The 22,456-nt window shown below is 44.7% G+C and overlaps 2 protein-coding genes across 2 annotated transcripts; both read left to right on the top strand.

The window, feature by feature from the left end:
- The first annotated feature begins 5,233 nt into the window (after positions 1 to 5,233).
- LOC130873560 (proline-rich protein 23A3-like) lies at positions 5,234 to 6,007 on the top strand. Its single transcript, XM_057768398.1, has one exon. The coding sequence runs from the start codon at positions 5,234 to 5,236 to the stop codon at positions 6,005 to 6,007; it is 774 nt and encodes a 257-aa protein (XP_057624381.1).
- Positions 6,008 to 21,336: 15,329 nt separating this feature from the next.
- On the top strand, positions 21,337 to 21,945 carry LOC130873559 (proline-rich protein 23A3-like). The gene has a single exon (XM_057768397.1). The coding sequence runs from the start codon at positions 21,337 to 21,339 to the stop codon at positions 21,943 to 21,945; it is 609 nt and encodes a 202-aa protein (XP_057624380.1).
- Positions 21,946 to 22,456: the final 511 nt, after the last annotated feature.

Genomic DNA, 22,456 nt, shown 5'->3' with positions numbered 1-22,456 from the left:
AGGAGAGAAAGAAAGGGAAACTGTGGGTGGTATATAAAGTAAGTAAAAAGTTTAAAATTATACAAATAAAATATGAATTTTATCATCTTGAATAAAGTTTCTGTGTTCATACTGCTGTGGCTGTGTAATTAATCTGCTCACTTTAGTTTCACATGGATGAGGTTCATCATAGAAATCTGTCATTTGGGACTCAGTGAACTACACCTTTGCGTTAATTCCTGCTTCAGGTCTCAATATATGAAATGTCTCAGTGGGCTGAGGATGTAGCTCAGGAATATGAATCCCGAGTCTCTATACGAAAGAGAAGAATAGAAATTGCTCTTTTAGGCCTCTGATACTTTCTCCAATCTCTGCAAGAGGGACATGGTGTCCTGTTCCATGACGTGCTCCCCCCGTCTCTGTCTATATTTCCACAGCCTTGATTGTAATGTGTTTCTACTTACAGTTAGCTGATGCCTCATCCTGTTCAAAATTCTGCTTGTTTTTCTTAGAAGACAGTATTCCCTTTACTGGTGCCTCTTTTATTTCAAAACATCTAACTATATATTCTTAAACTCAACTTGCTCTGGGACTGGAGAGATGGGTTAGGGGTTAAGAGCACTGGCTGCTCTTCCAGAGGACCCAGGTCCAATTCACAGAACCCATATAGCATCTCACTATCTCTAACTGCAATTCCAAGGGATCCAAAGCTTTCTTCTGGCCTCCTTGGGCACCATGGAGGTACATGTGGTACTGTCATGTGGTACAGTAACACTCATACAGTTAAAACTGTATATACATTATATATATATATATATATATGTGTGTGTGTGTGTGTGTGTGTGTGTGTGTATACATATATGTGTGTCAGCTCATGCACCAATTTTCTCTGAAGATTCCCTGAGACCATTAGGTTTAGGTATTAAGGAAAATGTGGAATTTAAGCTTTTGATGTAAGCTAAATTAAAACCTGATTTTTTTCCCTAACCTCAGACAAGACCAATTAATATTTGTAGAATTGTCTTGGCCCTAGGCTGACCTTGAAGGTGACATTCTAAGAATTATTAGGATGTGCCCAGCCTTCCAAGTATTCAGATTATAGGTGTGTACTACCATAGTTGACTATGAACTTACATTTCTTTGGGTAAAAATGATCAATCTCATACACATATTGATCACAATATCCTAAATCCTTGATATCAAAATTTAAATAAATTATCCCAGGAAAATACTTACGGATAGGCATAGACTACCTAACAATTACCCCCCCCCACCAGTGCCAAGCACAAGAATAAGAAACCTCTCTCCAAGTTTTTGGTGAGGGAATTCAAGAGACTCCACTAACATAGGTTATTGCCACTGTCCTTGGTTGCCTCCCAGAACTCAAAGGTTAAATGCAATTGCTAAAAATGATACACACTTTAGACACAGGAATCGAGCAGGAACTGACCTGGAAGCCTCCCCTTTAATGACTAGCACTCATAGCATCCAGAAATGCCTTGCAAGCTACCACTGGAGAAAAGCAATCAATAGTTCTAATCAGATGTAAGTAAGCCTATGAACCACAACAGAGACCAATATGGCAAGATATCCCCAAAGGGTACAATCATCATATTTGCATCGTGGCAGCTACCAACAGCTGTGCAATTGCACTTAAAGCCTGCTCAGTATGAGGCCATTCGTACACAGCACTGTAAACCTAGACAACTAACCATGGCTGATGGACCCTAAGGACAGTCACTTTCCTAACAGTATAACTTCTGGCTGTATTCTAAATATTTACCCTTATACCCATGGATAAATGTAGCTCTTACTCCATATCAATGAAGCTTCTTTTGCAACAGATAGTGTTCAACTCCAATTGATACAAGTTGTATTGATCTACAATACAACTTCTACAACAAAAGCTCCGGGAACATCATGGAAGAGGGAGCAGAGAATACTGAGAACCAGGTAAACATGGTGGTCCATGCCTTTCATCCCAGCACTCAGGATTCGGAGGGAGACGGATCTCTGTGACATAATTGCATAATGAGTTCCAGGCCAACCAGAGATACATGGTGAAACTCTCTCTCTCTAAAAAAAAAAAAAAAAGGACGGACATCTGCTGTGAGATATTATGTTCCCTATGACAAAAAAATAAAAGCTACACCCATGAAAACTCCAAATTACGGTCACCTTAACAAGGCCTGCACAGTGACAACAGCAGTTGATACACCAATGAGGATGAGGGAAATCTCACAAGGCCCTACCCCTAGATGAAGAACTGCAGGCGATAACTGGCTCCTGAAAGAGTGAGTCAGTCTGTAGTGGGGAGCTGTGGGCTGTGTTCCTGCCGCTCCAGCTCATGGTCGCCTGGCTAGCTTATGCCCCAAAATAATGACACACAAACTGTATTCTTTTAAACACTGCTTGGCCCATTTCTATTCATGTGTGTAGCACCCCAAGGTGCGCTTACCAGGAAGATTCTAGCCTACGTCCATCCTGGGTCGGAGCTTCATCGCGTCTGCTCTGGAGAGGAGAGCATGGCGTCTGTCTCTCAGAGGAGCTGCCCTGCATCTGAGCTCACTTCCTCTTCCTCCCAGCATTCTATTCTGTCTACTCCACCTACCTAAGGGATGGCCTATCAAATGGGCCAAGGCAGTTTGTTTATTGACAAATGACCTTCCTCCATCATCAGTCTTCTTCTGGGATAAGCCCCACAAGTAGTTTATCCAAACCCCAGACATCAGCCCTAAATAAATAAACATGGAAGCAAGGCTAAATGGAGTCAACAGACTGTATTCATGTGTACATATAAAGATACACATGTGACAATGAAGAGGTCAGAAATTTGCGGTAGACACAAGAGGAGTTAGAGGGAGAGAGGGAGGGGTAGAAATGATGCAAAAATAGTACTCATGTATGAATTTACACACAAAAAAAATAAGTTAAAAAGAAAGGGGACTGGAGAGATGCCTCTGGCTATAAGAGCACTTGCTGCTCTTCCAGAAGACTCGGGTTTGATTCCCAACACCCACACCATGACTCATCCTCAGGGTATGCAGTGCTCTCTTCTGGAGTCCATAAAACATTACACGCATGTGGTACACAGACATACATGCTGAAAAAAGACCCATACATACAAAATAATTATAAATTTAATAGATCATAGTGCAGTCCTTGCTATTCAGGAAGCATGTACACAATTGTTCCACTTGGTTTTTTTTATTACTTAAAAAAAATAGCCGGATGGTGGTGGCGCACGCCTTTAATCCCAGCACTTGGGAGGCAGAGGCAGGAGGATCTCTGTGAGTTCGAGGCCAGCCTGGTCTACAAGAGCTAGTTCCAGGACAGGAACCAAAAAGCTACGGAGAAAGAAACCCTGTCTCGAAAAATCCAAAATAAATAAATAAATAATAAAGTAGAAAAAATACCAATTCAAAATCCCACTCCCTCCCCTCCTCCAACTCCCCTCCACACACCCTTCCACCTCACCCCCCTCCAATCCTAAGAGAGGGCAATGCACCCCACTCTGTGGAAAGTCCAAAGCCCTCCTCCCTACTACATCTAGGTTGAGCAAGGTATACATCCAAAGAGAATAGGATCCCAAGAAGCCAGTACATGCAGTTAGAGGCAAATCCCAGTATCACTATCAGTTTTTAAAGTATTTTTTGGTCCAGCAGTGGTAGCTAGCACAAACCTTTAATCCCAGCACTTGTGAGTCAGAAGCAGACAGATCTGAGTCTGCCTGGTCTACAGAGCAAGTTCCAGGGCTACACAGAGAAACCCTGTCTTGAAAAACTAAAATCAGGGAAAAAAAAAAAAACACTTTTTCTAAAGCTGGAGAAGGGGATTTTCTATTTAGTTTGGGCAGTGGTTCTCAACCTTCCTAATGCTGAGACCCTTTAATACAGTTCTCATGTTGTGGTGACTGCCCAATCATAAAATTATTTCATTGCTACTTCATAACTATAATTTTTTGCTGTTGCAAATCATAATGCAAATATCTGCCATGTAAGATGTCTGTTATGTGACCCCTGGGAAAGGGTCATTGGACCCCCAGGGTTGCACCCCACGTGTTTAGAACCACAGGTTTAGAGGCCAAGTGCAAGCAGAAAATCCGCTGAATTCAGCTCTAGGCGTGGCATAAAGCCACTTCTGGTACACGACTTTTGATTCCAGTACTTGGGAGTTGGAAGCACTCCATTACACAAGCAAGTCCAGGCCTGAAGCGTAACATGTAAGAGACCCTTTCACAGAAGGAAAAAAAAAAGTTTTTATTTTCATTTTTCTATTTTTTTCTTTTTTTACTTATTTTTTGAGACAGGGTTGCTCTGTAGCTTTGGAGCCTGTTCAGGAACTAGCTCTTGTAGATCAGGCTGGCCTCAAACTCACAGAGATCCGCCTGCCTCTGCCTCCTGAGTGCTGGGATTAAAGGCGTACGCCACCATCACCTGGCTTCTTTTTGAATTTTTATTACATTTATTTGTCATGTATATGTATGTTCCACAGTGTACCATCATGTAGGACCAAGACCGAACGCACATCATCAGGAGCTAGGAAAAGAGAGCGTTTACCTATCAAGCCCTCTCTGGGCCAGATTTGTTTTGTTTTATTGTTTGTGAGACCATGTGTCACCCTGCTGTTCATGTTGGCCTCAGTCTCCGGAATGAGAGATTTACCAGCTGCGCGAAGACACGTATGATCTCAGCCGTGAGTACTTCACGTCTCACATCAGGCCCAACTACCTCGTAACCCATTCTCTAAACACAGGGTAGGAAACGCTAAAGCAATTTTAAATGGCATTTAACTGAGGTGGGGGTAGGGTTAAGGAGCGCAAGTTTTTCAGTGCTCTTTTGAACACCCGAAACCACAAGCGTTCTAGTCACGAGCCATCTTGAAATTCTATTCCTGATGGGTCAAGCGGTGAGGTGAAACCTGTTCTGCTTCCTATAGGCCAAAAAAAAAAAAAAAAAAAAGTATTACCCAAGTACAGCCAAGACTATTGGTCAGTCCGACACTCCTGGGCGGAGCCTCCAGGACGCAGGCTCCCGAAGGCGAAGCCTAACCTGACCTTTTCGTCTTGACCGGGGTTCCGGTTCACCCTTTGAAAACTGATTGACGTCTAGTCGTATCCGGCTTTGCGTGCCCAAGCTCCGAGATTTCCCTGCGCTAGGCGGAGCCCAGGTGCCCAGAGCGCGAGACTTCAGCCGCCCCGTCGCACCTATCCGCGCCGCCCTCCTCGCCTCTCCAACCCCGCATCACCACCAGCATGCTGGGAGCGCGGCCCCTCAGCCCAGGCGCCGACCCCGAACCCTGCTGGACACCGCAGCCACAAGAACCCAGCCCTGCCGAGCAACACAGCCTCCAAGAGCCCCCGGCGACACCCGACCTGGAAGAGCCCGCCGGGTCCGCCAGCCATGTGCCCACTTCCGTGGTGTACCTGGCCGCCGGCTCTGCCGTGCAACTGAAGGTGGATGACGTCGACCTACTGCTGGAGCCGAATCTCACCTCGGTCCTGGAAGTGGAGCTCCCCGAACACACCATCATCCTGGTGCCCGAGGGCCTCCAGGCTCCAGACCATCTTGGACAGCCTGGGTTCTTGTCCGCCACCCCGCAGGGGGGCGCTGGCCTGGAAATGCCAGAGGACGACCTTCTAGTCCTCCAGCCGGGATCCTCCTGTCAGTTCATTCTAGAAGATTCCTACCAAGAGGAATCCTTTGATGAGGATGAGGACTCTGGCTCCCTGTCACCATGCATGGATCCTCCAGCTGGTCAGGCAAGTGAGCACTTTTCCTCCACCATCAGGATGCCCACTCCTTGGCCTCAGGGCCACATCCCAGAACCATATCCCTTAGGGCCTTCCCCTAATGCAGAGCCATATTCTCCAAGGTCTGTCTGGGACCAGGACAGCTACCTGCTGGGACCCTTCCCCAGCTCACCCCTGCAGCCTCTGCCTCCATCTCCTTCAAATCCCCAAGAGCAGCGTCCTCTGTCCTCTCCTAGGTCCCCGTGCAAGGCCAGGAAGCGACTGTTCTGTGAATGAACTGCGCTGCACAAATCCTGATGCCCCTCAAGTGAGAGGTTTCTCTGCCCCTAGATGCAAGATACTTAGTCACCTTTTTTAGGAATAAAAGTGCCACTCTCGTTGACCTAAAGTACCATAGACTCTTGCCGACGGCCTTAACAGATTCCAAGAAGTTCTAGTGGTAAATTATCAACACCCTCTGTTTACCTGTTAATTCTCTAACCAAGAAATAAGTAGATTTCTTTTCTTTCGGTGGCCTTTATTGTTTTCCACATGAGTTTTTGAAGAGTTGGACAACACTCAACTCCTTGGGTGTTTCGGGCTGCTCTCTTGAGAAATGGCCCAGAACCATGGTGAGCTATGACATTTACTTACTTGAATGTGCAGTATTCTCAGCAATCTCCGAAGCTACTGGTAGAATCTTCCTTTTCTGTCTCTTCTTTATAGATGAGATTTATGGTGAATTTTACAGGCTGTTTTCAGCACGCACTGGGATATGCATTTGCTTTCTTTTTCTTTTGTTTGTTGTTTTATTTATATACTTATTTTTAGGCAAGATCTTACTATGTATCTCTGGCAGTCTTAGAACTCACTCTGTAGACCAATGTGGCCTTGAACTCACAGAGATCCACCATCTCTGCCTCCCAAGTGCTAGGATCAAATACCTGTGTATGCATTTCTTTTTTTAGTATGTTCACATCAAAATTTCACCAGTAAGCTGATGGAAAATGTTTTTGTTATTATTATCCCATGTTATTTTATGTTTTAAACTCTCAAATAATTTTCTCCAGTAAACCTAAGTTGTAATGTTTTGTATGCAGTTACCATATTTGCCTTGTTTTATTTTTTATTTATTTTATTTTATTTTTTATTTTTAAAAAGTTACTGGTAAAGGTGAAGTCTACAAGATCATTCCTAAAATCACAGCTGTTCAGAATTCCCAGCTTACTGAACCAAATCTTTCTTCTCTGTTCCCCGGCTAACCACTATATATATATATAGTTTTGTGTGTGTATGTATGTAATGTATGTGTATAAATGTGTGTGTATGCTTTTAATTTCTTTTTGCATTAATGCATACTTAACGTAAGGCAAGGAGTCTAATACAGTTATGTCTCTAGTTCTCTCCTTTGTATTTGTGACTGGGTCTCACTAAGTTGCCCAGTCTAGCACTGAACTCATTCTTCAACCTAGAGCTACCTTGAATATGAAATCCTCTGCCATCAGCCACCAGAGGAGCTGAGATTATGGGCCAGAGCCTAGCTCTTACACACAGCTTTTTTAACTGTTTAGTTTATGATTGATGTATGTTTGGGTGAATGTGTGTGATTTGTGTGTGAGTTCAGGACCACGTGTGCCATGGTGTGTCTGTACCACAGCACACTGTGGAAGTCAGAGGCCCGATCTGAATTCAGTTCTCTGCTTTGGCATGAGTTCATCAGATCAATTGAGGTCATCAGACCTGGATAGTGAATGCTTTTCCCCGTCGATCCCATCTTAGTGGCACAAAAACTATGCTTTCATAGTTATCTCCCGTGTCCATCCTGTCTTGGTTCTGTAGCCATGAGTTTGCGTGGTAAATTCTTAGAATTGTATGCTTGAAAATGGCCTGATTACATCCTCACTTTTTTTCAGGATTCTAAAATTTATTTAACCTGAGACCGAAATGACAGAGTAAAAATCAATAGCCTGTCAATCACTGGATGATTTTTTTTTTTTTTTACTAAAGTTTATTCTTAAATGCACAGTAGACACCAACACAGTGCTGTACTCTAGACACTGGTGGGAGAAACAACTGGTAGGGCACCCGGAAGTTTCCGTAGAAGTGGAAAGAATCCAGGGGCACCGGCATCTCAGGTCAAACATAAGAAATAAAACCACTCATCTTTGTTCTGCCTATGACCAAGGCCCCCTCCCTGCAGGCTTCTCATTTAGCTCCTGGAGTTTCTTCTGCTCTTTTTGTCCATCTCTGCCGGAAACTTTGAACTTCCTCCTCTGTCTCACTAGCATGTCCATGGGCTGGCTTCAGGCTTCTAGCCACCTTTGTGGAGGATGTGGTGTCTGTGGTCTGTTCCCCAGCCCTTGATTCTACACATAGTTACTCTTAATTCTAGCATGACTCTTGAGTACATTGAATAGACTAATTTAGTGTCTCACCGTTTTTTGTTTTTTGAGGGTTTTTTTTGGCTTAAATAAATGGTCATCTGCTGAATAAAATACTGTGTGGGGTTTTTTGGTTTTGTACATTTCAATTTGGGAGGTTTGAAGTATTTTGTACTTGATTTTTTTTTCTTCGTAACAGGCGCTGAGTAGCCCAGGCTGTTCCTGAAGCCCTGATCTTGCTTTAGCTTTCCAAGTCTCAGGATTACAGGTGTGTGCTACCCCATCTGGCTTCATTTTACCATACTTAAAATACTGTTTGGTTTCTTCATGTCACAGTGTGGTTGTAATGTGTCCACAAGGAGCTACTTCTATGTGGCATGACTGAATGTAGTTGACTGTGGTATTGAGAATTATCTTTTACCTGAAATCCCACCAAAGACTCTGTCTTGGAGTGTCCCACCCATCCATCCTCGGGTTGAAAATTCAGTCAAATGTATGATGGCAGCGCTCAGTCTATCTTTTAGGACTCATTGTGTTAGTAACTTTTCTGCTGCTGTGATAAAAATATGATCAAAGGCAACACAGGGGAGTTTATTTTAGCTTACGGCTTCAGAGGGCAGGAATTCGGAACGGCAGGGAAGGCATGGCATGGCTACCAGAGCGATGGGCTGCCTTATCACGTTTTCTACACTCTACACACAGGAAGCAGAGGGAGGGCAGAAAGTAGGGTAAGCCCGGAAACTCAAAGCCACTGTCTTTAAATTAAGGCCACAGTGTAATGGAAAAATTTAAAAAGCTGCAGGATCCCCGGTGGTGGCAGGCAGCAGAAATGCTGCAGGTCTCCAAGCGATGGCAGGCAGGGGGCAGAGGGTCCCCAGAGCAGCCAGTCCCAGGCAGGGACAGTGCACGAGACTGCGCATGCGCGGCAGGTCTCCCGTGGCCTGGCAAGCCATGTGGCAGCGGCAGCTGAGAGACAGACCATGCAGAGGGAGGTTATATATTTATTTAGTGGTTATGGAAGGGAGGGGAGGGGAGAGAAGGGAGAGACGGAAAACAGAGAACTCAGGCTGGAAGCTGAAGATCTGCCTGTCTCAGCAGATGGGGGAGGGAGTGGGTGTGGCTTGTCTCTTAAAGAGACAGACAATCATTACACACAGAGTCTTTAAATTTCCCTCTGAAACTTCACAAGCCAGGCCTCCATATTCTGCACTGCTCCCTACATTCTTTCTTCCCAGCTCCCAAAGAATATCCCATTGAGGTCTCAATGTTTAATGGCTTTTCTAGCCCAAGGTTTTAAAGTCCTTCCACAATCTTCTCCAAAGTGTGGCCAGGTCTGTCGCAGTAATACCCCACCATGCTGTTATCAGCTTGTCTTAGTCAGGGTTTCTATTGCCCCAACAAATCACCATGACTGAAAAGCCAGTTGGGAGGACAGGGTTCATTCACCTGATGCTTCCACGTTGCTGTTCATCGCCAAAGGACATCAGGACAGGGACCTGGAGGCAGGAGCTGATGCAGAGACCACGAAGGAGTGCTGCTGACTGGCTTGCTGCTCTGCTCAGCCTGCTTTCCACCAGCCCAGGGATGACGGCACTCAAAATGGGCTGGGCCCTCGCATATTGATCACTAATTGAGAAAACGCCTTAAGCTGGGTCTCATGGAGACATTTTCTCAACTGAGGCTCCTTCATCTCTGATGACTCTAGCTTGTGTCAAGTTGACATAAAACACAGCCAGTGCAGCCACCTCTGTGACCTATTTCCCTCTAGCAAGGTTCCACTTCTTAAAGATTCCAGATCTCCTAAAATAGTACCTCTGACTGTGCCTAAGTGTGCAAACCTGTGAAGCCATAAGGAGACATTTCTCGTAATTCTTAACATTATATGATTATAACATAATAACTATTCGTTAGTTCATTCTAGAATTCTATTAATAATATATCTAAGAAAATTCTCATTTCAAGATTGCATTAATTTTCCACGGTATTTATCTCCTTATTTTAAAACTTCCCCTTAAAGTCATAGGTTTTTTCTGTGGATGTTACTTTGATAATACATTTTACCTTTTTTGTAAATATATTTATTCTTCATCATATTGGATTATCTCAATACTCAGCAGTTTTCTTTGGTGGACACAGTGGGAGTGGGAGTTTATTTTTTTTTCATCCTGCATTTTCTTTTAACTTTTATTGGTTCTTTATGGATTTCACATCGTACATTCTACATTCTGATCCCACTTATCTCCCCAGCCCCTCGCAACCTCCCCCAGTCAAAACCAAATTTAAAAGAAAAACCCAAACAAAAGAAAGAAAACAGAGCAGGAAGGAGAATCTTGTCGTGGAAGCTGTCATGTGGCCCGTTGATACACAGTTTATCCCTTAGTCCATTCGTGTTTGCTTGAAAGTGTTCATTGCCATAAGTCATTGGTCTGGCTCAAGGCCTCTGTTTTCCAGGCTCTCCCTGGGGCTCCTCATGAATATCCTGTTGCTGTTCTGTGTCGTTGAGAGCCTGCTGTTTGGATCTGTTCGTTCACCGCCTTCACGTGCAATGTGGTTGTCGGGATGGGCCGTCCTGCCTTTTCCATTCGCCTGCCTGCATTCCGGTGGCTCACTCCCCCTCGGAAGGTCTGCAGCGCATCTCTAAAGCTGAAGCGGTTCCACAATTGCTTTTCACAATTTGTTTGACGATGGGCAAGCATTCAGCTCCTTGTAGGAATGGCAATCTTTAATTACCACAACTTGTATTTTCAGTTCAATGAATACATTAAAAGGTCAACTAGTTAGCCAACAGCTGGATTTACTACTCATTTTCTGGTTCCCCTTTGGGATGGAGGTGATAGTGGTACCTTTCTTTTAAAATAGATGTTGGGTATAATAACATCCCGTTATTAGCCAGTAGGAAACTTTACATGCTGCAGCGCTAAGCTGCCAGGCAAGATATGCCCACTGATGCAATATTGGTTGGAAGGCCGTAGGGGTAAACAACTGATTTTGTATTGACTTTGAGACTTGTTCCACAGGTAGAAATTAATGCCTTGAATACAAGTAAGTTTGATTAAAGATCCATGGCTTGGAAGTCATAGGTCCTAGGGTGGAACCTAATGTTGTTGTATTAATAAATAGATTTGTTGCCAAACTGCCTTCTCAATATTTATATTTATACATATAGACCGCTGCTACTTTCAGCCTTGACCAGGAAAGCTTCTCTCTGCAGTGGTTAACAGCCAATACAGAAACCCACAGCTCTTAAAGTGCTAAGAATAAGTGAGTATCTTGTGTTCAGCCCTAGTGGGACATCCGTGTCAGCCACACCCCCAGGGGCACCATGACAGCATCACAGAAAAGGAGGTGGGAAGACTGCAAACTGGAGGTGAGGAGGGGCTGTGCAGTGCTGACGTATGGACATGATGTGGCCACTGCAGCTCATTAGCTGTTGTTGTCTGCACAAGACATGCACGGGATTAAGCGCATGAGGTCAGACAACATTACAACAGACAGTATCAATTGAGCTCAGAAGAGGAGGAGGGGATGAGAAGACGTGAAGTAGGAAAGGGGACATGTTAGAGGTGCCTAGAGCGAATAAGGAAGAGTTGGAAATGCATGTGAACAAGATACATTATTTACATGTATGAAATTGTCAAAGAATACCTAAAAGACACTGTTAAAAATTGAAAAACAAAATGGAGGCTGACATGTCTTGTGGGATACTTTTTTTTTCTGGCTACATGAAACATGACAGATAGCATAACCAGGAGAGCATGTGGTGATGCAGGGAGCCAGAGAAACACAGTGACCTGCTTCTCTCCTTTTATAGCAGCCCACTCTTACAAAACCGGGTTCCTGCTACAGCTGCATTAGTCTTCTTGAGAGTCGTGCCTCCAACAAGCTAATTAGTTTCCACTCTGTGCTCTAACAAATCATCCAGCAAAAGCAGTTTTAAGAAGGGAGGGTTTTGGTTTTGGTTGTTGTGTTCTTTTGTTTTGGCTCACAGTTCAGATATATAGTCCATCGTGGTAGGGAATAGCAGGAGCTTGAAGCATCTGGTTCCATCATTTTTGCTGAAGTGAGGGACGATAGTGCCACCCAGCTCCCTTACACCTTTGCGTTCCATCTAGGACGCCTGCACCTAGGATCGGTTTCTCACCTTGTTTAATCCAGGAGAGAACCCCTCACAGAACTTACTGTGGATTAATTTCCATGGGGATTCTAAACCCCATCAAGGTGGCACCAGCATTAGCCATCAAAGATATCCTCCCTTGGAAATTTGATACCCAATGCATCACTTTTGTTTTGTTTTTGTATTTTCAAGAAAAGGTTTCCCTGTAGCTTTGGAACCTGTCCTGGAATGCACTCTGTAGACCAGGCTGGCCTCGAACTCACAGAGATCTACCTGTCTCTGCCTCTCGAGTTCTTGGATTAAAAGCATGCACTACCACCACCTGTTGTTGGAGGCTGCTCATTTGTTTCCCAGCTGCCCAGACCCAAAATAATCACTCAGAAACTATATTAAATCACTGCTTGATCAATCACTTAAGTGTATCACTAGCTAGTTCTTATATCTTAAATTAACCCGTTTCTATTAATCTGTGTATCGCCACAAACTGTGGCTTTACTGGGCAACATTCAGCATTTGTCTCCTCCAGCAGCTACATGGGGCTACATGGCGTCTCACTGACTCCACCTACATTCTCCCAGCATTCAGTTTAATTTTTCCACCTAGCTCTATTCTGCCCTATCACAGACCAAAGCAGCTTCTTTATTCTTTAACCAAATAAAAGCAACACATATACATCATCTCCCCTTTTCTGTCTAAATAAAAAGAAAAGTTTTAACTTAAAAAAACTGTCTTTTTTCATTATACATACCAATACAAGTTTCCACTCTCTCTCCCCTCCACACACCCTCCCACCCCACCCCCTCCAGTTCTCAGAGAGGGTAAGGTACATTGCTTTGTGGAAGGTACAAGGCCCTCCCTACTATATCTACACTGAGCAAGGTATCCATCCAAAGAGAATAGGTTCCCAAAAAACCAGTACATGCAGTAGGGATAAATCCTGGTGCCACTGCCAGTGGCCCCTCAGTCTGCCCCAGTCATGCAACTGTCAACCACAATCAGAGGGACTAGTTTGGTCCTATGCTTGTTCCTTCCCAGTCTGGCTGGAGTTTGTGAGCTCCCATTAGCTCAGGTAGACTGTTTCAGTGGGTGTACCCATCATGGTCTTGACCTCTTTGCTCATATTCTCATTCCTCCCACTCTTCAACTGGACTTTGGGAGCTCAGTCCAGTGCTTCAATGTGGGTCTCTGCCTCTGTTTTCATCAGTTGCTGGATGAAGGTTCTATGGTGATATTTAAGATATTCAACAGTCTGACTACAGGGCAAGTCAATGGGAGGCCTGGCAAAAGGCAAACTAACCTTCTCTGGGGAGAATACACTAGTACCCAGGACTAACTTTCTTGCTAGGGACAATAGTCCAGGAACTCTAAGCCCTGAATCTGTTGGACCCTAGAGTCCAATCACCGAGGAGGAGTTGCCCCAAACCATCTCTCACACCACAGCTGGTGTAAAAGCATGAGGATTTTATTAATTCTGTCATGACAGGGTCTTTCAGCATTAGAGAGGCCAGAAAGACCCCAAATTGCTGGTACAGGCTACTTTTAAAGGAAAAAGCCATAGAAGCAAGGCACGTGTCTGGGGTTGTTTTTTGACTATTATGATTGGCTTATTCAAAAAGAGCTATTACCAATAATTAGCTGGAGGGCAGTTGCCAGGTCAGATGAGGTAAGGGGAAACATCTGAGGGTCACTTTGACCCCTTTCCCAGGGGCTGAGTCAAATTAAGTCTCCAGGAGGCCTCCCACCTGGCACATACATCAAGAACTGAGTCAACATCTTAAAGGTTATCTTGCCCCAATTTCTGGAGAACGTTCTCGAAGACTAATTGTTAGATTCCTGGTTCCCAGGGAAGGGGGGGGCAGGCACTACTGCTGAGAGGCCTCAGAGTTGTCAGAAATGGCTTTAGAGTTATTTTAAAGTTCTACAAATCAAAAGTCAAAGATCACATAAGGAAACAAAACACTAGAAAAATAAGGGAAAGGAGAAGCAGACCTTCAAGTGGTAAAGAAATTATCCATTGTAAATATCTGTAATGTGATTTGATGGAGGCCATAAAAGAGAAAAATATGACTATAACCATGGCAAATAAGCCTCTGTGAAGCATCCTGCATAAACATTGAAACACAACCGTAAGGAAGGAGTCAAACAACAAATTAGGGAAAAGTAAACCATGAGATAAGTGAGAAATATAAAATATGAAATTGAGCTGGGGCAATGGACAGTGGGAGCTGTTCTAGCAGATGCTCATTGGCAGTGAGAGAGCGGGCACTGAGAACGTTATTTATTTAAAAGGAATGGAAAGACTTTGAGAGAATTTTTTTATTTTAAAGATAATGAGTTCAGTTGGGCACACGTGTAATTTGAGGTGCCTGTTCCATACCAAATGTGGATATTGACCAAAATATGGCAAGTGAGATTTCGGTTGAAGGAAAATGGTACAAGATGGAAATAAATACCTATTTTAATAATAATCATATTTTAAAATCATCTGTAGAAATGACAATGTAGAAGATAATGATCAAAGAACAAGAACCACAAGCAATCAGGCAACTGGCAGGAGGGGTCCTGGAGCTGGAAGAGGGTAGAGGGGGCTACACCAGGAAAGAGCAGTGGACAGTAGAACTCCTGGAAAGAACAGGGCCACGGAAGAGAACACGAGCCCCAGTGTGAAAACCTGCAGGGAAAGGAAGGCACTCAGAGGAGACAGCTTCAATGAGAGTAGGAAGAGCAATGTGAAGAGGTTGAAGATGCCTGGACTTTCCAGTTGCTATGACTCCAGAAATGAAAGAAAGTATCAGAGGTGGACAATGGGCTACTGGGGGAGGGGGAAAAGCTATTTACAGAAAGTCTGAAACTTTTAGTCTAGCAAAAGAGGAATGACCACATTCCTACCTGGATTAAGGATAAAAGACATGACGAGATCAGTGCTCAGGACACCTCTGAAGACAGATGTAAGTAACATCCTACAGTGCCGTACAAAGAATGTATATCATTCTGATTAGAGTGTCCTAAATGAAGAAACACAGCTCTGAAAAGGATAAATAGGCAGACATTACTGTAAGTCAACAAGACACCAAATGCTAAGGGAAAAAGAAGACACACACAGGGGGCCCAGAGAGAGGTGGCTCAGAGATTAAGAGCACTGATTGCTCTTCCACAGTACCCCAGCACCATGTGGCGGCTCATGACTGTAACTCCAGTTCCAGGGGATCTGACAACCTCACACAGACATACACGCAGGCAAAACACCAATGCATATAAAACTTTTTTTAAAAGAAAGAATAAAGAAAAATTAACTTTTTTAAAAAATAAATATGTACAGATAAAGTATATTTGATCTCAATTAGGAAAAAAACATTAAAAGAAAGAAGATTTGCAGAAAAAGCAGATAGATAACTACAAAGGAAAAAGAATCCACTAGAAAACTGATTTCTCTGGGCTGGAGAGATGGCTCAGTGGCTAAAAGCATTTATTGACTGCTCCTCCAAACAGCCCTAGTTCAATTCTTAGCGCCCATACAACATGTTGCAGCTCCAGGGGCTCTGACGCCCTCTTCTGGATCTCATAGGCACTGCATGCAGTTTGTGTAAAGACATTCAGTCACTCATGAACATAAAATGAAAACTAAAATCTCAAAACAAACAAACGAAACACGGAAGTCAGAAGGTAGTGGAATAACAGTGGGTTAAGAGGCAGATGGTCTCCTCTCCTGGATCTGGGAGGAGCCATGTAAGGACGATGGTGTTTTTTCTGCATTTCTTCAGCCTTGTCAATCTCTTCCATCCCTCGAGGGAATGTTGTGTATGCAGGAAACAGCTACACAAGAATACTTCTGTCATAAATATTTCAAACTTACTAATAAGAAACTATCTGAGTATTTTGTTTTCCTCTGTTATGTAGATTGGTCTGGCTGCAATTTTACAAAGATCCTCCTGCTTGTTAAGCCTTATAAGTGCCGGGAGTGAAGACATGCTCCTACCAAAATGCTGTGAAAGGGTATTTTAAATGTTCTCACACACAGACAAGAAGAGATTTCAGTGAGAGGTAATGAGTAGGCCAATGAATTATTTCAATCATTCCAAGCTATCAAACTGACTATCTATCAAAGCTCCACACTATACCTATAAATATACACACTTTCTAATTGACAACGGAGACTCATTTTAAGGAAATATAAGGCAAAATTTTGGTGAGCTTGTGATAGGACAATTGGGTTTGCATATGAGAGGTGAATCCTGGGCTATTTCTAATCATTGAACATGTTGAAGTGGGGAGCCCCACCCTCCATCCAGTCCTTTTGCAGTGGAAAGATCACCAGCATAGCAAGTGAAGGTATGATATACATTCCATCGTTTGGGGGGAGGAGACACTCCATCCCAAGACCAAGGTTATCCTCACTCCATCATGAGTTTTACAACAATTGGGATGGTTACAGGACATGGTGAAAAGATGCTAGAGGGAAATCAAAATCTATTCCTCACAGGTGTAAGAATGTCAAAGTGATATCTAGTATTTTATAAGATGTTAGGAGAAGGAAAGAACAAAATTAGGGGAAACTTTGGGGAGATTTTTTCCGAAGAGGTTACTCGCCAGGGCAGACAGTGATCACACGACTGTCCTCCTGTCTTTTAAAGTAGTTTCCAATTGGATATCAATATATTCATGGAGTCAATACAGAGACATATCACTTGAGTGGTGAGGAAATTTCAATGAAAAAGCAACTGAGGAAGTGTGGTAACTTGCCTATCAACTGAGAGCCACACAGCAGAAACACCGCACACAGGACTGCGTCAGCTGACCCCCATTAGGTATAAATACATACATACATGCACAAACACAGACATTATCCTAAGAGGGGCCAGGATGTCACCATGAACTATAGTGCTTCTCAGAATGTGTGCGAATATGTTCGAAGAGGAGAGAGTAAAGAAAGAGAAAGAGAATGGAGAGGGAGAGGAAGACAGTCAGAAAGAGTAAACATGGTATCAAGTGTCAAACACAGAATACAACAAGATGACAGAAATGGAAGGGATAATATCAAATGTTCCACTTATATAAAAAGCAGGTCTGTGCTTAATTATCGATTTCAAAACCAACAACTTATCCACTTTGAGAGTTTCCTACCTGTGTGAACTGGGAGGATCCGCAAACTAAATCCTGGGGACTTGAATTCAAGCTGGCTAGCAGGCTGGCCTTGAAATCCTGGGAATGCAAATTGGTCATGGACACGCCCAGTAGCAGGCTGGTCTTGAACTGCTAATCACCCTGTCCTTTTCTCCCCCATCCCGGGATTATGGGTGTCCTAAATCCTCACATTAATCCATTTTGGATTCCATTAGGAGCTCAAGCTCATTGGCCTCCAGCACGCTAGGCAAACACTCTATCGTTGAGGTATTGCCCTAGATCAGTTATTCACTCAGTGACACATATGTCCTTGTCGACTTTCAATTCCAAAAAGGCATAGTAAAAGTCAAAAAAATCCACTTGTATTACCAAGCTTGACCTTCCATGAAAAGTTGAAGTGTCACTTTGTTAATTTCCGTTTCAATTTGAATTTACAAATTAAGAAAATCTCTAGGACCTATTAAGTGTGGGTGGGACAAGGAACTCACTTGACTGTGGTAGGGGGTGGGCAAAGAGTTTTCGTGTGGTTCTGTATGTACACTGGCAAATAAAGGCAATACAAACTGTAGGACATCTACGGGTTGATTCCTTCTTTGATCCGCTACCAACAACGACAACAACAACTTCACACTAAAACACACACTCACAAAAGCAGGCAGGCGGTCACACTCATGCGCACTTGCACTCTTCAGAAGCCTCCAAGGCCACCGTGCAGGACCAAGAGGCGCCAGTTCTAGGAAAGGGACGACGACTGTACCCCAACAAACAGCACCTCGGACATTTATCTGGCCGCCCAAGGGGATTCCTAGGGTGCCCCGAGACACCCAGTAACCTGCCATTGAGACTGGGCGAACAGCGAGTACTTTTCACTGCACATTATGGAGGGGAGAAGAGAAGGACTTGGAGAAGGGTGCAGACACTGGATCTCACCCCTCAAGCTCAAAAGCTGCCTTGCAGAGACAGAAAGTTTTCTTCCAGTTCTGGGATTCATCTCAAAACCTTCCCTGCCACCTCCTCTGCACAGGTGGTTCCCTCTAAGAACCCTCGGTGATCCAAGCATGGATCTCAGAAACCAAGGCAGCACTGGCATTGCTAGGCTGCCAGTCTCCTTTCTGTGTGCCCCTGACCGGAAGGAGAACTGTGCCTGCATTGGTCCCCCTGGACAGTTCAAACTGCTCTCTGGGGAACAGACAAATACCCCAGTCGAAAAAGATGTTTCCTTGCCCTGAGTGGACGATGATTCTTTGCTTCTTAGCAGCCATCCCTTCACCTGCTGGACTGGTTTCTCTTCGCAGACTCTTCATGACAATCAGGGCTACACGGAAGAACTCTTACTTGAAAAATAATCAAAGAAAGAGACAGACAGACAGACAGGCAGGCAGGCAGGACAGCTACTGAATAAAGCCCTGTTTATGGCCATTTAGTTCGCTGCTCTTGAGAAGCCGAAAATACTAGATCTCTGTGAAGTCCGGCTTACTATCCAACAAACTCAAACTCAATTCTTACTGCAAAATGCTTTTTTTTAAAAGCAATGTTTCTAATTCCAACATCACTTATTACTAATAAAATATATAGACCATACAATATGGTGTGGATAAATGGCTTCATAAGAGAGAGATTTGTCTCTGTATATGTGTGTGTGTGTATGTGTGTGTGTGAATGAAAGAGGAAGAATGAAGGGTGGGCAAAACATGGGTGGGTGGTGGGGCATGCCTTTCATCCAGGGAAAGGCAGATGACCAAGGAGTTGGAGCCCACACTCAAAATCAGAGAAAGTTCAAGGGTAAGCTGAGCTACATTGAGCCATGTGAAAGATATCAGAAGAGCAGCGTGGTTAGAGAGATGGCTTGGCAAGAGAATAAAGGTTCTCTCTCAACCTATGGGGTGGAGAAGCCTTTGAGGGGTCAAAGGGTCTGAAATGAGGAATCCTGAACATTTACATTACAGTATTTTACCTGGGCAAAATTACAGTTAATCAGAAACAACAGAAACAATTTTACGATTTAGGGGTCACCACAACATACGAACATGTATTAAAGGGTTGAGATTTAGGAAGCTTGAGAACCACTGACATCAAAGGACTTAGTACTCTTGCAGCATCCACATGAAGAAGACCCTTGATGATACCAGACGATGGACAACCACTCCACCCCAGGCTTTTTAATGCCTGAAGTACACAAAAGCCAGAACAGGCACACACACACACACACACACACACACACACACACAAATGCACACATATGCCCATAAACAAAAAGTAATAAATAAACTAGCGTTGAACAAAATACAGAATAAAATCAGAGGGTAAGAGGACCTTCATAGACAGAGCATGTGTGGTGTATATTCTTGGTTGTCAACTCGATCAGACCTCCAATTAACTAAAACACCTGTTTTAGGAACCAGACTAATCCTGGGCTATTTGTCTGGACTGAGTAATTTTAAGTGCGGAGCCCCACCCTCAGTCCAGTCCTTGGGCGGTGGAAGGATCACCAGCATAGCAAGTGAAGGCACTCCATGCAATCCAGCCTTTGGGGGGAGGAGACACTCCATCCCAAGACCAAGGTATCCTCATTCCATAGGGTGTTTGACTCCCATTGGGATGTTGCAGGACTTGGTAAAAGAAGTGCTAGAGGGACTTCAATGTCCTTTGGGCCCTCTGAGCAATCATTCGAAAGAAGAACAGAACCTACAGGAGCAGAGCATAGTGGGGCATCAGCGAAATCAAAATCTATCCCTCACAAGTGGAAGAATGTCGTAATTACATCCAGTGTTTCCTGAAGATGTTAGGAAAAGGAAACAACAAAAGTAGGGGAAACTTTAAGGAGATTTTTTTCCAAAGAGGTTACTCGCCATGGCAGACAGAGTGATCACTCAAACGTCAGCCTGTCTTTTAACGTATTTTCCAATAGGATATTAATATATCCATGGTGTCAATAGAGAAGCATATCATTTAAGTGGTGAGTAAATTTCAATGAAGATGCAACTGAGAAAGTGTGGCAACCTCTCCTATCAACTGACGGCCACACAGCAAGAACACCACACATAAGATTGGGTCAGCTGACCCCCATTAGGTATAATTACATACATACATGCACAAACACATACATGATTCTAAGAAGGGGCCAAGATGTCACCGTGAACTATAGTGCTTCTCAAGCATGTGTGAGAATATGCTCGAAGAGGAGACAGTAAAGAAAGAGAAAGAGAGGGAACAGAGAGAGAGAGAAAGACAGTCATAAAGAGTAAATTGGTTTCAATTGTCGAACACATATAAAATACAACAAGATGACAGAAATGGAAGGGATAATATCAAAGGTCCACTTATATAAAAAGCAGGTCTGTGCTTAATTATCGTTTTCAAATCCAACAACTTATCCACTTTGAAATTTTCCTTTCCCACCTGTGTGAACTGGGAGGATCTGCGAACTAAATCCTGGAGACTTGATTTCAAGCTCTCACTCTAGCCTTGAAATCATTATGAATGCAAATTGGCAATGAACACGCCCAGTAGCAGGCTGGCCTTGAACTGCTAATCACCCTGTCCTTTTCTGCCCCATCCTGGGATTATGGGTTTTCTAAAGTCCTTACATTAATCCATATTGTATTTCATTAAGGGCTGACGCCCATTGGCCTCCAGCAAGCCAGGCAAACACTCTGTCGTTGAGGTATTGTCCATAACCTGCCTTGGCCCTGTTGTGCAACTGCAAGGGCAACCGAGAGACAGTGGGGCTGGGGTGTGTCTTCCACTCCCTAGGCCCCTCCCATGCCTGGGCGGGGCTTCCTTGGAAGCAAGGCTTATATAAGGAAGACAGGTCCTCCCACCACTGCTCTTGATCAGCAGCCTGTCAACCTGGTAGCATCCACTCTGTCCCAGAGAGTCCACAGAGTGTCTTGCAGAAACCAGACGACAGCTGCAAAGAACTGCAGCGCCCAGGTCCATAACCTACCTGCCTCGGACCTTGTTGTGCACTGGCAACCGCAACCGAGGGGCAAGAGCTCATTGCCACCAACATGCTGAAAATGCCTCCGCGAAGCCCCAGGGTCTACCCGGTGCCCTGCTGGGACCCGCAGCCAGAAGACGCCAACCCTGCCAAGCGCCGCCGCCTCCAGGAGCCTGCCTGCCTGGGGTCGTTGGCACAGCCAGACCTGGAAGCATCCGTCAGGCCTGCCAGCAAAGAGCTCACCTCCACGGTGGTCATTCCCACCGGATGTGCCATGCAACTACACGTGGAAGGCGTCGACCTGCTGCTGGAGCCCGAACCGACCTCAGTCAGGCGAGTGTCGCTACCTGGACACACCATCATACTGGTCCCCGAGGGCCTCCAGGCCTCCTCCCAACCGGGACAGACTGTGTTCTGGCCCGCCGGCACGCAGGAGGCCCCTGTCCCGGACATGCTCCAGGACCACCACGTCTTTGCCCTAGGCCAGGGATTCAATGGTGCCGAGAGGTATGCTCCTTGCTCCATCTGGAGCCTCAAAAGCAACACGCGCTGGCGTCTGCCCAGCTCGCAACTGCAGCCTCTCCCTCCATCTCCTCCTCCAAGTCATCAAGAACAAACCTCTGAGAGTCCTCAGAAGCCTCCACGGCCACCGTGCAAGGCCAAGAGGCGCCTCTTCTAGGAAAGGGACGACGACTGCACCCCAACAAACAGCACCTCGGACATTTATCTGGCCTCCCTAGGGGATTCCCAGGGTGCCCCGAGACACCCAGTAACCTGCCATTGAGACTGGGCGAACAGTGAGTACTTTTCACTGCACATTATGGAGGGGAGAAGAGAAGGACTTGGAGAAGGGTGCAGACATTGGATCTCACCCCTCAAGCTCAAAAGCTGCCTTGCAGAGACAGAAAGTTCTCTTCCAGTTCTGGGATTCATCTCAAAACCTTCCCTGCCACCTCCTCTGCACAGGTGGTTCCCTCTAAGAACCCTCGGTGAGCCAAGCATGGATCTCAGGAACTAAGGCAGCACTGCCATTGCTAGGCTGCCAGTCTCCTTTCTGTGTGCTCCTGACCGGAAGGAGAACTGTGCCTGCCTTGGTCCCCCTGGACAGTTCAAGCTGCTCTCTGGGGAACAAATACCCCAAAGAAGATGTTTCCTTGCCCTGAGTAGACGATGATTCTTGGCTTCTTAGC

The sequence above is a fragment of the Chionomys nivalis genome, chromosome 4 (genome assembly GCF_950005125.1).
Source record: "Chionomys nivalis chromosome 4, mChiNiv1.1, whole genome shotgun sequence".
In the NCBI taxonomy this organism is placed as follows: domain Eukaryota; kingdom Metazoa; phylum Chordata; class Mammalia; order Rodentia; family Cricetidae; genus Chionomys; species Chionomys nivalis.
The sequence above is the reverse complement of the archived record's forward strand: the minus strand, read 5'-3'. Positions and strand labels throughout refer to the sequence as shown.